Source organism: Lissotriton vulgaris, chromosome 3_1, assembly GCF_964263255.1.
Source record: "Lissotriton vulgaris chromosome 3_1, aLisVul1.2, whole genome shotgun sequence".
Classification (NCBI taxonomy): Eukaryota; Metazoa; Chordata; class Amphibia; order Caudata; family Salamandridae; genus Lissotriton; species Lissotriton vulgaris.
Genome location: NC_141689.1, coordinates 2083952427 through 2083970414, shown reverse-complemented (window position 1 = coordinate 2083970414; position 17988 = coordinate 2083952427). Strand labels below are relative to the sequence as shown.

General features: G+C 40.8%; 1 protein-coding gene across 1 annotated transcript in view; it reads left to right on the top strand.

Annotated features, from left to right (window-relative positions):
- Positions 1-14840, top strand: part of CEP135 (centrosomal protein 135) — a 434096-nt gene extending 419256 nt beyond the window's left edge. Inside the window, exon 26 of the mRNA XM_086962622.1 lies at positions 10827-14840. Coding sequence (XP_086818748.1) covers positions 10827-10848 — 22 coding nt within the window. The 3' untranslated portion in view covers positions 10849-14840. The remainder of the gene's footprint in view (positions 1-10826) is intronic.
- The last annotated feature ends 3148 nt before the right edge of the window (positions 14841-17988 follow it).

The following is a 17988-nucleotide window of genomic DNA, read 5'->3' as shown; positions in this document are numbered from 1 at the left end:
GGACCTCAAAGTTCTCCTCCTCCAGAGACACCTCCAAAAGTAATGCACGTCCTCTTGCTATTCGGAGGAAGACTTCCCACTACTGATATTTTCTACTTTCCATGACCATGGGAGTGCCTTCCCAGTGTTTTCCTGTGGTGGGAGTGTCTGCCTTTTTGCAGTATTCTCCATGTACTTGTGTTCGGTGCCCTTTTGTAACGTGCACATAACACTTTGCCCTTATAACACACGGTTGCTACCTCTCACATGTTTTTACCTTTGATACTTGCACAAGTGCCACCTTGCCTACGTAACGCCTGTTCTTGTGCCTAGCACTTATTGCAGTATTATACCTCAAATTATACTCTGTTTTCTCTTTTAACTGCACACTTGTCACTTTTCCTCTTGTGCACTTTTGACTACCTCATGTATTTTTTTGTTGTTCACAATTTTTACTACCTCAAGTATTTTGTTTGCTCACAATTGTCACTATTACCTTTACTACCTCATGTATTTTTGGTTGCTCACAATTTTTATTACCTCAAGTATTTTGTTTGCTCACGATTGTCATTATTACCCTTACTACCTCATGTATTTTTGGTTGCTCACAATTTTTACTACCTCATGTTTTTGTTTGCTCACAATTGTCACTATTACCTTATGTAACGCAACGTATGCTTTTGTAATCTGCTCTTTTGTAATGTTTCTCATTATGTTTCATTTCTGTTCCTAATGTGAAGCGCTCTGACGCCCTCGGGTAAAGTCCGCGCTATATAAAAATGCATAAATAAATAAATAAATAAATAAAAAGAAGGGACAGGGGCTTGGTAGGTCCACCATACAGGCCCCAGATAGCCATGACAGGGCTCTTTGCCGAAGGTCTTCTCTAGCTGCTGACGTGAAGCTAAAAAGTAGTGTTGGGGCGTATATGTTCTGAGTAGAGATGGGAAGAAGAAATTGTGGTTTGAAAATAGCTATGGGACTCCCGAAAAACTATTTTATTTGCTGGGTTCCTATGCTATGAGTAAAAGCAACCGATTAAAGAGTCGTGGCTGAAGAGGTTAAATTATACTTGCTTGAGCTCAAGGTGATGTGGGTTGGGTGAAGGTGGGCAACATGTTTCATGCCCTAAATTGTCCAGTTGGATCTTGGCATTTCATCAGGACCAAGGTATCCTCGTCTACTCTAGATGGGACGGTATGGGTATGTGTGATGAAGGTCTCATCCCCTGCAGTCTGGACTCTTGTGTGGAAGTGAGAACGTTTTAAAAAACGAGGTGAAGTGAAGTATACCTTCTGGAAAACACCTGGCGGGTAAAGAACAAGTAAAACAACATGGTAAAACAACCACAGTTACATTTTGACGGATAAGTCCAGTGCCCGGGGAAGAGGGCACCTTTCGCAGGACATAAAGTAAAAGCACGGGTGCAATTTCAAACCTGGAGGAAACACCTGTAACATGATTGAACAGTAAAGTTAATCTGCAGGGTACGAAAAAGCAGCAGCACACCAGTGAGTCTGTTCTAACGAAAGCAAGCGAGGTTTAAAGAGCATGTAGACTGGCAACGGGAAGCCACTTCATAGCTATCCGTAATAGAATTGAGGAAGTAGGGAACAAGCTGACAGTGGCTGGAGGCTGCTACCAGTGGCCTGTAGCGGAAGCACCACAGTCACCCGTTAGTATGCAATTGAATAATAATGCATCCAGAGGCCATTAGGGGGGCGGAGGATGAGAGCCACCGCATTGGCAATGCTGGTAGCGGGCATGTGTAAAATGGCACTGGAGTCCCTGCTGTGGATTCCGTAGTATGCTGGGATGAAAGGTCCTCTTGGCGTGAGATGCTTAGAGGAAGAGAGTGGGCAATAGCGTTTCAATGCAAGTGGGGTAAAAAACACATGGCGGTGGCCGGTGGTTTGAAAGTTGCACCGGTAGGCGTTGTAAATAAAGTTTAAAAGAATAACCAAATTCCTAATGGGTGGAAGGGCACCGCATGGCGTTTCTGCATTAACAGTGCGCGCATCCAGTATGGACTTGAGAGTGCACTGTAGCGGGATTGCAGAAGATGACAGCTGGCACAAAGACAGAATAGTATGCTGACGACGTGCAAGGGTCAGTTAGCATGCTGTTGGCGAAAAATTAACAGGACACATGGAGCAGTGAAAAAGGGCAAAGGGGGCACCCATAGATGTTTTCTCTGGGGTAGTCCCAGTACTTACTCAGCTGGCGGTCCTCTGAAGAGCAGGACCTGCCCGCGTTTGGCTATCACCGGGAATACCTGAGGCCGGAGCGGTCTTATCTGCGTGTGGACGTGGTAAGCCGCAAGTCTAGAACACTCCCGTACACACAGCGTAATGGAAAAACGAGCGCCATATTGAAAAGTGGGCGCCATATTGTAATGGTGTGCCTTCGTGTTAATAAACACTCATACATTGCGAGAGTAGCAACACTGGGAAGCAGAGACTGTGAAAATACAAAAGGTACTAGGGGTGCACAGAAGTACAAAAAGGGGGGGCTCTCAAGCCCATTGAAAAATTAATAGCCACTGGGGCAATAAAAATTATACAGGTCCTTATACGTTCACAAGAGTTTGTAAAGGGAACTCGCATAGTCAGTAGGATGCAAGTGAAGTTTTTGCTTGATGGAGCAGGGGCCTGTGGAGTAGGGGAAACACTACCAAGGGTACAAAGGGAGGGCGCTTAGAGGAGTAGGAGGGTGGGCATTTGTAAGTATAATTTTTCTTTTTATATAACATACCCGTTTAAGGAGGGGGGCATATGAGGATGACAATACGGTTAAGAGACTGGCTCCTTAGAATACAAGCCTGTGGGGTGGTGTGAGTGCTGCACTGGTACCTCATTGCTACCCCGACACAGGGGGTCGGTGACTCTCAATCTCGTGAAGGGATAAAGGAGAAAGGTGAAAGGGACACATGCGAAGATCCTGAATTGTTACAGATCACAAAGTTGTAATGAGCGGGGAGTGTGTTATCGTGCCACCTTCCCCCAAGGGATGTCATCATTCAGTCCTGTCTGATGTGTCGCAAGTCTGAATATCCATCATTGCTTTTTCGTGAAGAGAGTTTGTTGGGTTGTTCTGGCATGAGATTCGAGTATCATCCAGTGTAACTCGTCTGGTGTGTGGCCCATTTCAGTGTAGTGAGTGAGCATTTTGGTCATTGTCTTGCCACACCTGATATTACTGCGGTGCTCTGTTATTCTTATTTTCACTGCCCCTGTTGTCTTCCCTATATAATGTTTCTGACAGGGACATGTGATCATGTACACGCAGTTCCTGGTGTTGCAGTTTGTGTGGGATTTCTTGATCCAAACGTCTGAAGGGCCCTGCTCAATTTGTTTGGAAGGGTGTGTCAGTGCACACACACTGCGTGAGCCGCATAGATAGTGGCCTGTCACAGGAGGGCGGCCCCAAAGCTGCAGTTCCTGCAAGGTCTTTTGGGGAGGAGGTCTAGTATGTGTAACTTTGTCTTTGATGTTCGCAGTGCGTTTAAAAGCAAACCGTGGGGTAGCGGGAGACATATCTCCTGTGTGTAGTATAGACCAGTGGTTCTTGATGATCTTTTTTAAGTCGCTTGACTGGGGTATAAAGGATGAGAAACCGGTAGTAGCCCTATCACGTGGTTCTAAAAGTCCCTCCCTGTTATTGTCCCTCACTCTCTTGTAGGCCTTAAGTACCACGTCTTTGGGCTAGTGTCTGGCCACTAGACCTGAGCTGAGAGATTGGGCCTGTTGTTTGTAGTCGTCAATGGCACTAAAGTTGCAACGCAGTCGCAAGAACTGTCCAAAGGGAAGGTTCTCGCGCAAGTGCTTGGGTGGTGGCTGTCGTACCTGAGTAAGCTGTTGATATCAGTGGGCTTCTTGTATGTCTTGGTGGTGAGCTTTCCTTCACTGAGTAAGATCAAGAGGTCTAGGAAAGGGAATTCTGTGGTAGAGAGATTCTTGCTGAATCTTAAGAAACGGTTGAGAGTGTTTATCCTCATAGAACTCCAAACCGGTGCCTGAAGTACGTTGCCACAAGATGAGTATATCATCTATGTACCTCGGCCAGACCAGGATATTGCTCTGGTAGGGGTTGCTATCATTCTGGATGTGCTTTGTTTTCGAAATTGGCCATGTAGAGGCAGGCCATGCTGGAGCGGAGGTACTACCAATCGAGGTGCCCTGTGTTTGGTGTTATAACTGGTCTTCACATTGAAAATAGTTTTCCCTAAGGACTAGGCTCACACACTCCATGATGAAGCTTAGTCAGGTGGGGGATGACCAATCCTCAGCCCTGAGGCTTCTTTCTACTACCTCCAGGGTTGCATCTTGGGGTATGTTAGTGTACAGGGCCTCCGCGTCAAGTGTCACGAGGAGGTCGACAGTGATGTTCAAGAAAGTTCAACACTGGAGTGGTATCTTTAACAACTTGGCTGCTAGGGGGTTTTCCCCTCCTGTGCTGATAATGTTTGAATACTATAGTTTCATGACAAGGTCAACTCGTCAAACGCACAGCGCAGGTAACACCCATGACGAGCTGACCTTGTCATGAGCATGGAGGGGTTAAGAAATGAAGCAGTCTTAGTCACTAATGGTTGCAGGAAATGGTCACAGAATTGTGAAAGTGGTTCTAGAATGGACCCAATCCCAGACACTATAGGTCACCCTGGTGGTGGTCTGGTTTCTTTGTGGATTTGGGTAAAGTGTAGAAGTAGGGTATCTTGGAGTGATCGCTGATCAGGAAGGCAGACTCCTTTTTGCTGATCCAACCCTGTGATTCTGCTGCAGAGTGTAGTCAGCAGTGTTTTGGATGACTATGACCCCTCCTTTAGCTGCAGGTTTAATCGTGATGGAGCTATCGTTCCCAAGGGCCCGCATAGCTGCAGTCTCTGATTTCAACATATTGAAGAATGGATTCTTGCGTGGATATTTATCCACATCCTTTAGGACACCCTGTTTGAAGGTGAGGGCCTCAGGAGGGATCATCCCTGCTGTAGGAGTGAAGGTCGAGGGGTTGGGGAGACCCAAATCCGGAGTGCCCACATATGGTGTATCCAGGAAGAAATCGTGCAGGCGGATTTTCCTGAAGAAGCAATGTAGTTCTTGTGCAGTCCTGATTTTAACTTCTTTGGGCTTTTAGTCCCTGTCATTCTTTACTGTTTAGATCAATTCTTTAACTCGTAAGGTTGACCACTGTCCTTACATATGTGATCGTAAGATTTTTATTAATGAACATAAAGTAGCATTGTATGCATACAAACAGATTTTCACATGTAGCTCTAAAACACATTTTTGATTTTTCAGCATTTAGAGCTAGTTTTTCAAAATCAAAAATGCTGAACGTAACCTGATCTGATTCTGTGATCGCATTAAGTGGACTTAGTACTCCATCTGTCATTTGCATGTCACTGCGACTCTTGTGGTAATTAGTAGGGCTACTTTGCAAACCAATTGCAATGTTTAACTAATTAATAACTTTGGTGCATTTGTTGAAATGCCACAATACCTTCGTAAACTTGAATCCATTTACATGAATTCAGTTCTCGATACAGTTTAATAAAGATCCACCAGCTGGGCAGAAGTACTTATGAGCTTTTTGCAGGTAATACTTGCTGCCAACCCAGTGTCACATGCATAGTCTTTTATCTGTACTAATTTCCTGCAACATTAAATAGTATTTCTCCATGTCTCATCTAACCTTCTACATGTGCGTTGTTTAATTTTATAGAAGTGATAAGAAAGCCAGTAAAAATGATTACTTTCTTCTGTTGCCTTTATGCTCCTACAACTATGCTTTGTGTCAAAATGCAAATCAAACACTTGTATTTTGCCTAAACTTTCCTGTCATTCGTGTTTTCCGTACACCATAGTTGAATATTGAGCTGCCTTATTTACTCATGTAGGTTTTGAGTATTGTTCTGTATCTTAATAGACTGCAAAACAAAGTTTAAAACAAAAATACACAAGTTACTTTCTAACAGATGGATGTATTTTGATTTCTATACATTCATCATCACCCTCACTACTATCCTCTAGGATGCTACTACAATATTGGGGTGGTCAGATACCAGGATGCAGTTTTATTTTCAGCAGTTCTGGCATTGCTTAGCATCAGCATGCTGCTCGATTTTTCAGTCGAGCCTAGCATTGCAGTGCATGCGCTGCTCGCTTTGCGAGGCATGCAGTATTCAGTATAGCGTGGAAGCTCCGCCCATCTTTTTTATTGGCTTAGGTCCAAAATGCTGCCTTCCGATTGGTTTTAGGCTTGTTAGTTCCTCCTCATGACGAGCATGTCGTCATTTGTATCTTTCCATGGCTACTGGCTCCTTTTCTTCAAGAGTTGCGTAACATTTTTTAAAATATTTTGAGCACTATTTTCTCCCCGTGCCTCCCCCTCCCGCAGTCCGTGCCTTCTGCCCCCCCCACCCCCATTGTTCATGCCTTCTCACCTGCCCATTTGCAATGCAATAGGTCTCAAGTAAATGTGAGTCCTATTGCATTGCAAATGCTTGTTCTGGCAGTAGCTGCATTGGTGTGTGATGATGATATTTTGAAGACTATGGAGTTCTTCCCAATAAAAATAAAACAGTGGCCTAGGGAGGTCCTCCGCTCTACTAACTCAGCTACAGAAAACTCTGGCATTTCCTGTCTTCCCAATGCACGTGATATCATCAATCTGTTTAGGGACTTCTTTTCAAAATGCATAGTGCATACGTATATTCAAAAGATAAATTAGCACAACCATAATAAAATATTTGAAAGACAAGCATGTAAGACATTTAACAATTTCCCTGTATGAGTCCAATATGCAAGGATAATATTTCGAAGAAATATTTACAGTGAGTGCTCTAATTTGAACCTTCGTCCTAATATATGCAAAGGAAGAAAAGTCATTTGAGCAACGTCTCTTAACTGAAAATCGCTGGAGCAGATGGCATTGTTAAAGACAGACGCAGCGCGCCTTGATTCACTCACATGCCTTTGTCAGATATATCATGGTGTCTCTTTTGTTCTCCCAAAAGGCTTCAAATTGCTTTCTAATACTATGGCATCAGAAACTTGCAAGCAAATTCGTTTTCTGATTCAATGCTATTTTTATATAGTAGTTCAGCTTATTTTATGACCAGGGCAGCCCTGCTAATATCACAAGCTAAGTTCACTGTAGAAACAAAACTCAGCAAGGTGAGTTTGGGGGGGGGGGGGGGGGGGGGGGGAGAGGAGACAATGTCGATAAGATGCATTTTAATACGCTCTTCTATCTATGGCCTTTATTTATACAGCAGCTTCAACTTCTACTGCCAGGTAGGCAGTCCTGCTAAAAGGCAAAGTCCTATCTGATTAGTTTGTAGAAGAGTATAGAAAAACTGTTAACTGGGAACATAAGTATAATATGCTGGATTAGTAGGAGTGGGTGAGCAGGTACTTAAAAATATTCTGCATATAAATGTGATGTACATTTCTTAAATTAAAAAAAAAGATGCACGTTAAACTAATATGTGGAAATGCATTGTTTTGGTAGAAAAGCACAGTTTGATCACTACCAAATGAGCCAATTTTTACAGATCAAAACATAATGTACTTCTCCAGCCCAGGGCTTTTCTTAATTTGTGGATTTATAGTCCTGTTTTGTAATGGAATACACAATGCTACAAGTTCCAGAATTCAAAGAAAAAAGTGGCCTGGAACAACACATCACTGATGGACCTGGGACACCTAAGCAGGGCTCCTACAGACTTGGCATACATGCACAAAAAAAGATTTGAAAGAAAGCATTCTCCACTAATATTTAAAAAAAAGGTGTGGTTTATTTTCTGTCCATATAATTCCAGATCCCATACTTTCTCCCTGGAGATGACCAAGCATCAATGCGGCCCTCAAGCACACCCTGGTTTGTACTTTGTGGCCCCTGAGTAAATGTTTGAGTACCCATGTCTGAAAGATTTTCAGCGCTTCTAAGGCTCACCAAATAGAAGACAGGAGGCAGCACTGTGAATTATGGACTTTAAAATGTAAATACTGTAAAATTGTGGTGTGGTGAATTGGGATAGATAGGAGGGGTAGGTGTGGGGCATTTTTGAGTGGTGCTGATTGTTTTGGATTGGAGTAGGGCTGGTTGTTTTGGATTAGAGTAGGGTTGGTTGTTTTGGATTAGAGTGGGGGAGATTGGAGTGGGCAGATTGTTTTGGATTGGAGTTGGGTGGATTAGAGTAGAGCAGACTGTTTTCGACTGAAGTGGGGTAGATTGGAGTTGGATGGATTGGTGTGGTGTGAATTGCTTTGGATTGTTTTGGTGTGGATAGATTAAAGTGGGGATATTGTTTTGGATTGGTGTGGGGCATATTTTGAATTGAGGGGGGCCCTATTGTTTAGAATTGAGGGGGGCTAATTGTTTTGGAGTGAGTGGGGCAGATTGTTTTGGATTGGAGTGGGGCAGATTGTTGGAGAGGGGTGGATTGAGGGGGGCAGATTGTTTGTTATTGGAGTGGGGCAGATGGTGTTTGACTGGAGGTGGCATGCAGTTTTTGACTGGAGTTGGGCAGATTGTTTTGGACTGAACTTGGGCAGATTGTTTTGGACTGGAGTGGTGCAGATTATTGGAGTGGGGTGGATGGGAGTGGGCATATTGTTTGGGATTGGAGTAGGGTGTACTGTTTTGGACTGGAGTGGGACAGATTGTTTTGGACTGGAGTGGGGCAGATTGTTTTGGACTGGAGTGGGGCAGATTGTTTTGGACTGGAGTGGGGCAGATTGTTTTGGACTGGAGTGGGGCAGATTGTTTTGGACTGGAGTGGGGCAGATTGTTTTGTATTAGAGTCGGACAGATTTTTAGCATTGGAGTGGGACAGTGTTTTAGGATTTGAGTTGGCTGATTTTTTTTGGAGTGTGGAAGATTGAGTCGGGCTGACTCTTTTGGATTGGAGTGGGGTAAAATTGGAGTGGGTTGGGAGGACTGGCATCGAATGCATTGGACTGGAGTCAAATGGATTAGACTGGAGTCGGATGGATTGGATTGGATTGGATATGTCTGGAGTGGGTTTTACTGAGTGGGGCTGATTGGTGTGGATTTAAATGGGCAGATTGGGGTATACTGCACAATTATGTGCTAACACATCATTTCAGAAATTACATATAAGAAAGAAACAATGTCGCTTTGCAATAAAATATTAAGAGCAGCACTTCCAAGCAAAAATAAAAGAAAACATGAGTACAAAGTGAGAAAAGGTTGCTTTGCAAAGTAAAAGAAAGTTAACTATAGAAAATAAATCTTGGCAATTTTGTTTGTCCTGCTTGGCACGTTTTTGCCAGTCACATGCCTTCTGTTTGCAGGACACTAAAAGTTGAACAGAACAAAATAGTACCTCAATCACATTTGGAGCAGTGGACGGGCACTGATTAAGTTGAATCAGCCAGTGTTTGGTCCCTTCTCCACAGAGAGGAACGGAAATGATGTTAGGCATGCCTTGACGAATTACGAGACTATAAAGAAAAGTGTGAAATAGATTTGTCCCTTGGACTAGTTTCAGCAACCACTCATATTTCCTTACACTCTGCTTTCAATACCCTCAATCTTCGAGAAATATCTCCGTCTGTTATACATGAAAGCCCATTGCAAATGTGACTCCAAAACATATATTGTAAAATTATCAAAAATGTAATACTTCATTAATGAAGATCATATAAAAGGGTCATAAAAAACAATGTGTTATCCAGGAAATGATAAAAAACAATTATATTAAAAACAAATTACGCAAAAAGAGACACATTTCAGTGAATCAATGTGAAATCATCAGGTTACATTAATCCGTTAGAATCTCGAGCACCACGTCAAGCCACTGTTAGCAAATGACATTGCATAAATTCATCGGATTTAATACAAAAAACAATTGACGCAAAGGGACAAATCTATTTCACACGTTTGTGTTGGCACCTGATCCCTTGGTTTGGGCCTCTCCCTTTTAATTTGGGACTATAAAGAAAAGTGCCACGCAAGCCAAAGAAATGGTAAACTACGGGAGAGATCCAAGCCCTTTTTTTGTTAACAGCAGTGTCTCTCAAGTGAGACACATGCACTAGCACAGGGTCTTGCAGGCTTCACTCTAAAAATGAAATAGACCTTTACACAATCTTATAGGGCCGCTGAGGCTTGGAATGTGGAATAGAACTTTGAAGGTGAAGTGACATTCTGTCTACTAAAATAGGAAAGTCCAAAAACCTTTATTTATGGGTAAATTCCGCCACTCTAGCACAACCTTTAAAAAGTTTGAGCGATCTACCATTTGCGGCTTGTCTTGCATAGCTTCAGTTAAAGAGCATTTTCTTACTGCTTGCAATGTTAATTTGATTTTACCTTATTCATAAATTTATGATATACCTTTAGTCTTCTGTCATATTTTAGGAAATAAATCATTGTTTGATAGTTTACTGGCCTGCTTGCTTTTAGAAAGAGTTTCAGCCTTTGTTTGTTCCGTGTAAATATGTGAACTCACGGTGGTTTTTGGAAACTACTTTATGAAATACATTGCTTTAATCATGAAACATGAGAGAGCTAACATTCCTGGTATGTATACAATTTATCGTTGTATAAGTTTTTTTTTAAATGTCTTTAGTAGTTAAGCTGTTCAGTTTCCCAAAACCTTTGAAATATTATTTCTCTAAGTTTATTTATAAAACGCTTATTTCATATTTATTTATTCTCTTTTGGGACAACTGTAAAAGAGGATCACAGCCACCAAGTCTGCATTTCAGAAACAATAATTTCCATTGCTTTTATACAATAGCATCTGTAAACACAAAAGTAAATCCTTTTTTCCTAATAATAATTTTATTTTATGTGTTTTGCTTCCCTTCCAGAAGTGTGAGTTTTAAAGAATAGGATTCGCAAAATGGCAAATTAAGGAAAAGCAGACGTGTCAGAAAGAATGCTGTTCACTGTTCAGGTGATTTTGTTCTGGTTATCAACCTCTCAAAGTCTATAAGCATAAAGAAGATTGAACGCCAAGCAACTGGTTAGGTGTAAACGCGGTGTACAGAGCTTAACCTATCAGCAAGACTTCTACACAACCTATTACGCAGCTTTCGAGAAGTACCATTTTGCAAATTCCAGGCTTTAAAACCATAACATGGAGTACATTGACTTATGCAAAAGACTTCTTAAAGACTATTTCTCTTCATCTCCAGCATCCTTGTCTCTGCAGAAGGGTGTGTGAGTTGGTAAAGCTGCAAATCTGACTCCACAAATGTATTATTTGAATTCTATTGTTTTGCAATATCATGCACATTACCAGTTTTTTTTTACACAATATATCAGGTGTCAAAAACGTGTAAACAGTGTCAAATGAAATGTCCTCTTACCTTGGTTACAGTATATCTAAAAGAGTAACGTAATTTTGTTTATCTAATGTGCCATGCCACTCACAGTTCGCCTGTCGACTCAATTATGGTAGAATGAAATTTGTTCAAAATAACTGGCAGAACAGTTGTTCGCAATGAAAAATCCAGATGTTCATAATTCAGAACATTTAAATATTTCCCATTTCAATGGAATGTAAATGCATGTAATGCATTGAGCATGGGATTTTTCTCTAAATAGGACCGTGTAAACATGAGTTATTAGAACTGATCCAGTTTAAAGCTCCTGCTGTACACAAACTTTAGTGACTTCACATGGTTTTTTTGGATGACGGAGTCGTCCACAAGTTGTTACTTTTGCTATCAGATGTCAATACTTCCTGCAAAAAGAGCGCTAGAAGAAACCCTTCATATAATTCACATGGCTACTAGTGAATTGCCATTTTCTTTCTCTGTCTCTATTTTTAACCAATACTCGGAAGCACATTCTCAGATCCTCTTCCTGTCTCAGATCCTCTTGACTGTATTAATCGAGTTTAAAGACTACACTTACCTGTTTAGTACCCACATAGTGACACAAATAGGCTTCTTATTTGTATTTGCTTATTAAAACTATATCTGCCTGGGAATCTCTCATTGCTTTCTCCCCAAATGAAAATAAGTACCCATTATCGTCTATTGCAGGAACTTGGGAAGATATTGAAATCCGTCAACCACAGTCTTTGAGGAAGAGGACAATCTTAACCTACCACCTGTAGACATTCCTCTTATCTCTGCTATAGGTCAAACAAAAACCATTGTCGATCCACATTGTATGGAAAATATGCTGCCATTCATTGACAGCTCATGGAAAGCCAATGTTTGCAGTATTTAAACATTTGCAACAAAATGTATCCTAGCGCTGATGGAATATATTTCATTGGTATCTTTTCTTAATTACTGTACAAGCAGGTAAATTACATTCTAGACTGCACTACTGCTAATAAACAGAGAACAATGTGTTTATGGTATTTAATCTCCACAGAATATCTACAATTGAACGTAAATCTAGAGTAGTGATGTGATAGTTTAAAAATGACAAAGCATAATTAGATTGAGCAATCCCCTTGAGAATGAACGATTGTCATGACCAGCTACGAAATGAGATAGTGAAGTTACAAGTCCTTGTGAGATTAAAGCCCATAGATGAAATAGAATAAAAACTAAGGGCATCATTTTGTACTTGCCTATAGGCAAGCTCAATCCATGAACATACTTTCTTTTATACCTGGAATGGGCAGAAAAGAAGGTCCTGGCAAGAATGAGGTAGGCGTGGTCCAATAATTTGTTCAGGCTTTTCCAATTTCTCGCATGAAACTACCCAGCTAACCAGCTGTCCCACAACAAAATACATATTCTTCGCTCAGACTCTTCATCAGTAATCCTGGGGAATATGCAGAATAATGAAAGCACTTTTAAAAACCCATATATCATAAAGAGAAAACTGTCTGTGTAGAAATGTCCTTGCTTCTAGTGCTGTGATATCAGAATCATGTTAATAAAATCCCTTCAGTTAGAAGGGATGAAGCTGATCACTCCTTTGTGATGATAACTTTTCATTTGTTCTTCAAGAACCTGGCATACCAGATTTCCTTGGGTTTCCTTCAGCCGTTTACAATATGAGGCATTCGTATTTTATAGACCATTATTATAATTTATAAATTATTTCCTAGTTTAGTGACTTAAATACATAATGTAGTGTTTTCAAGTGTTGCTCACTCATGTCTTCTCATTTTGCCCAAACATAATCTCCAACTTCTACCATTCAACTTGTGTTTCTTCATCATTACCTCTAAAATGTCTAGAAACGTAAAGCATTTGCTGGAACCTTTTCTTGAAAATTGAAAAGTTCAGTTTCACCTACCTTGCCTGTTTAGGGGACCCAAGAATTTACCATAGGTTTTTAGACTCCTTAATTTAATATATTGTCTTACGTATCCTATCACTTTGGTAAGGAGCCTTAATGAAGAGTTTTAAAGAAATAATACAGCAACAGGTCAGATGCTCCATCACGTATGATAAAGAATTGTTCCAATTGCAGACAGTAAGTTCATTAAGCAAACTAGAGACAATGAGATAGGTTTTCAAAAGAAGGGCTTGTCATTTCCCCTTGTGTTTATTTATAAAACGCGCTTACACCAAAAAGATTACCTGGTACTGAAAGCACAGAGGCAGACGAGACCCAAACTTCAGCCATAAGCCTGTCTAAAGTGCCAGATTTTTAACTAAGTCCCGAAGCTCATATAGGAAGCCATGGCTTTGATGTTTGAGAGAAGGAAATGCCCTATTTTACATAGAGATGTGATATAGTTGGGAAGTATAAAATCATCTGCTAGTGTTTTTAAGTAGTCAGAAAAGCTGTCACAAGTGTTCCTGGGCATTCCTGAATGCATGGCATTGATCTGTCTATGATACCCACCATCCTTTTTTATACATTTGTACTGCGATTACACTGTGACTTTGAGGGATCTTCTTAGAGCAGGCAGAGCCTTCAATGATCATCAGAATCAAATCAAATAGCACTTGTAAAGCACACGGCTACTCTGTAGTGTCCCGGCGAATAATACGGATGCAACTTTGTAGGGGCAAAGAGTATTTGGGAGGCGGGTGACAGAATGGAATATTAGGGCAAGAACCCTTACACTGTTTGGACATTCATCTGGTGTAAAAATACAGCATAGAGTCCTAATACAAGAGTAACTTTCCATTTTGTATGACAAATATATATCTAAAGTAACATGTTGCTAGAATGTCATTTTCACTAGCAATTTTCTTTTAAATGTGTTTGGAGACAATATAATGATAATGAAGGAAGTCTCTTATTTAAAGGGATTACTTCTTATCCTATGTGCACTTTGATGGTCTTGACCATTCAAGCAGAAGAGTACTTTTCTGTCAATAGTTGTGATAAAGCTTCCACAGTGTGAGTTCAGTATTCAAAATAACAGTTTTTGCTGTACATTTCTGAGGCAAAATGTGAAACTCTGTTAAATTAACCAAAACAACCTCACAGATGAAAGTGAAGTCTAAATTAAAGGTTAAATAATGTGCTGATGGCACTTATGTGGTCTACAGTATTTATGAAAAGCTATGTAAAATAAGAATGTATATGTAAAATAATAAAGATTGACATACTTAGTCCTTGGTATAAACATACATTTACATGTTCACTCTTTCAATGTATTGTTTTCCACACCAACCTCTCATGACCTGGTGGTGTGACATAAGATTCATTGATCGGTTATGTAGACTCACTTCTAAGAAAAGAAAACTTTTCATTTCCATATTGCACATTTGGACATTTTGACTACTTTGTTTAGTCACAATGTGACCTTTAATGATTTAGGAGTGCTTATGTACTGTTTTTTTCTATATGTATTTATTTTTATATTATATTTATTAAAACAATGCAAATAAAAATTAAACGTGTTTTTATTCTAACTCATGGTGCATTTTTGTGCAGTAAATTTCCGTAATATTTTTTCATTACCTGCTTTTATTTACTGTTTTACTAAATTGTGTTTGTGCTTAATCTGGTAGACTTCAATTCATGAGCACTTACCACACACTGTATTTGTCAACCAGCTCTCAGGCGAGTCAGTACCATATTACTAGGCCTGATGTCTTGATTAAGACTCCTTTATAGCAATAAGCAATATTTATTCTGGATTAACATTCACGGTAAGGAGGCAATGTAGAAAGACTGAGTGTGACAACGGTGTTTAATGTTGAGTCGTCACAAACAAAAACAAGCATTTGCAATGTAATAGGTCTCGCATTAGGAAAGTTTGAGCTATTGGTATTGTAAATGACAATTATTTATATATGTTTTGCTTTTGAAAATAGCAAAATTAATATCTTTGTCATTTACAATGCCAATAGTAATAACTTTCGCCAATGTGACACCTATAGCATTTGTAATGCAATATGCGTTGTATTTACGTGACTTACATGTATTGATATTATAAATAACAATGGCTTTTAATTTTTTTAATAATTAATAATTAAATAAAAGTTATTGTAATTTATAATGGCAATAGCTTAAACTTTTGTAAATAACTTTTGTAAAGAGTATGTTCAGTGTATTTTATTGTGACGAAAATCCAAGAGCAGAAGTCAAATATTAACATCTTTTTGTTACATTTGTAATAAAGCTTGAAACATTGAGAGAACATATTTGAACCAGTTGTTGTTGAATGGTTGCAAAGATTGATGCTGTGGTGGCGCTGAGTGATGTTGTGATGGCGAACGAGTGATGCTGTGGCTTTCAGTGATGCTGTGGTAGCGCATAGTGGTGTTGTGGTGCCCCTGAGTGATGCTGTTTGCTATGCTATGTTTTGTTTTGCTATCCTATGTTTTGTTTTGTTATGCTATGCTATGTTTTGCTTTCCTATGCTTTGTTTTGTTATGCTATGCTATGTTTTGTTATGCTATGCTGTGTTATGTTTTGCTATGCTATGTTTTGCTATGCTATGCTTTGCTATGCTATGCTTTGCTATGCTATGCTTTCTTATGCTATGCTATGTTTTGTTATGCTATGTTTTGTTATGTTTTATTATGCTATGCTTTGTTTTGCTATGCTAGGCTTTCTTATGCTATGCTATGTTTTGTTATGCTATGCTATGTTTTGTTATGTTTTATTATGCTATGCTTTGTTTTGCTATGCTATTATATGTTTTGCTATGCTATGTTTTGTTAAGTTATGCTATGTTTTGTTGTATTTTGCTATTTATTTTATGCTATGTGTTGTTCTGTTATGTTTTGTTTTACTATCCTATGCTTTGTTTTGTTATGCTATGCTATGTTTAGTTTTGTTATGCTATGTTTAGTTTTGCTATCCTATGCTTTGTTTTGATATGCTATGCTATGTTTTGTTGTGTTTTGTTATGCTATGCTGTTTTTTGTGTTTTGCTATGCTATGCTTTGTTGTGCTATGCTATGTTTTGTTGTGTTTTATTATGCTATGCTTTGTTTTGCTATGTTGTTATGCTATGCTTTCTTATGCTATGTTTTGTTATGCTATATTGAGCTTTGTTATGCTATGCTATGTTGTGTTTTGTTATGCTATGCCATGTTTTGTTATGCTATGCTTTGCTATGCTATGGTTTGTTATGTATGCTATGTTTTGTTATGCAATTGTTTGATTTACTATGCTTTGTTTTGTTATGCTATGTTTTGTTTTGAGAGCTTTGTTGTGTTTTGCTATACTATGTTTTGTTATGCTATGTTTTGTTTTGCTATCCTATGCTGTGTTTTGTTATGCTAAGCTATGTTGTGCTATCCTATGCTTTTTTGTTATGATATGCTATGCTGTGTTTTGTTATGCTATGCTGTGTTTTTTATGCTATGCTGTTTTATTATGCTATGCTGGTGAGGGTGTGTGAGGGTAAGGGAGGGTGTGTGAGGGTGAGTGAGGGTGTGTGAGGGTGAGGGCGTGTGAGGGTAAGGGCGTGTGAGGGTGAGGGCGTGTGAGGATGAGGGGGTGTGAGGATGAGGGGGTGTGAGGGTGAGGGGGTGTGAGGGTGAGGGGGTGTGAGAGGGTGTGTGAGGGTCAGGGGTGTGAGGGTGCGAGGGTGAGTGAGAGGGGGTGAGGGGGTGTGAGGGTGAGGTGAGGGGGAGTGAGAGTGAGGGGTGTGAGAGTGAGGGTGTGTGAGGGTGAGGAGGTGTGAGGGTGAGTGAGAGTGTGTGAGGGTGGGGGGGTGTGAGGGTGAGGGGGTGTGTGAGGGTGAGGGGTTGTTAGGGTGTGAGAGGGTGAGGGGGTGTGATGGTGTGGGGTCGTGAGGGTAAGGGTGTGGAGGTGTGTGTGAGGGTTTGAGGGTGAGGGTGTGTGGGGGTATGAGGGTGGGGGTGAGGGGGTGAGAGGGTGGGTGGGTGAGGGGTGTGTGAGGGTGAAGGGATATGAGGGTGAGGGGATGTGAGGGTGAGGCGGTGTGAGGGTGAGGGGGTGTGAGTGTGAGGGAGAGGGTGGGAGAGTGTGAGGGCAGGTGAGAGGGTGTGTGAGGGTGAAAGGGTGTGTGAGGGTGAGAGGGTGAGTGAGGGTGAGAGGGTGAGTGAGGGTGAGGGGGTGTGTGAGGGAGGGAGGATGAGGAGATGTGAGGGTGGGGGGGTGAGGAAGAGGGTGGGTGAGGGTGTGTGAGGGTGAGAGGGTTGTAAGGGTGAGGGGGTGTGAGGGTGTGTGTGTGTGAGGGTGAGGAGGTGTGAGGGTGAGCGTCCGAAGTAAATGGTGGCAGGGCAGACATCATAAGACAGAGACAAACACAAATGTTAAGATAACAGTGCTCAAAGGGGTTGTGAGAAGGTGGAAATGGGATTAAAGGAGAAAGGATGAAAAGTTAAGTAGGAAATTAGACACAAAGGAGTGGAGTGTGTGGCGGAAACAGGTAAAAGCAGGAAAGAATGAAGATGAATCCGAGAGGGTGCAAGAAGGGTCACATGCGGGAGAAAGAAGACTCGTTAGGAGAGTGTGATGAGGGTGATGCTAGAGAGAACAAACAAGAGGACACGAGTGTGCAGAAAAAAGAGCGTATATTAGACATGAGCACAGGCATGACAAGAGGAAGAGCAAGCGGTTCGTATGGGAAAGCCTGCAAGAGAGAACACACAAAAATATAAGACGTAGAGAGAG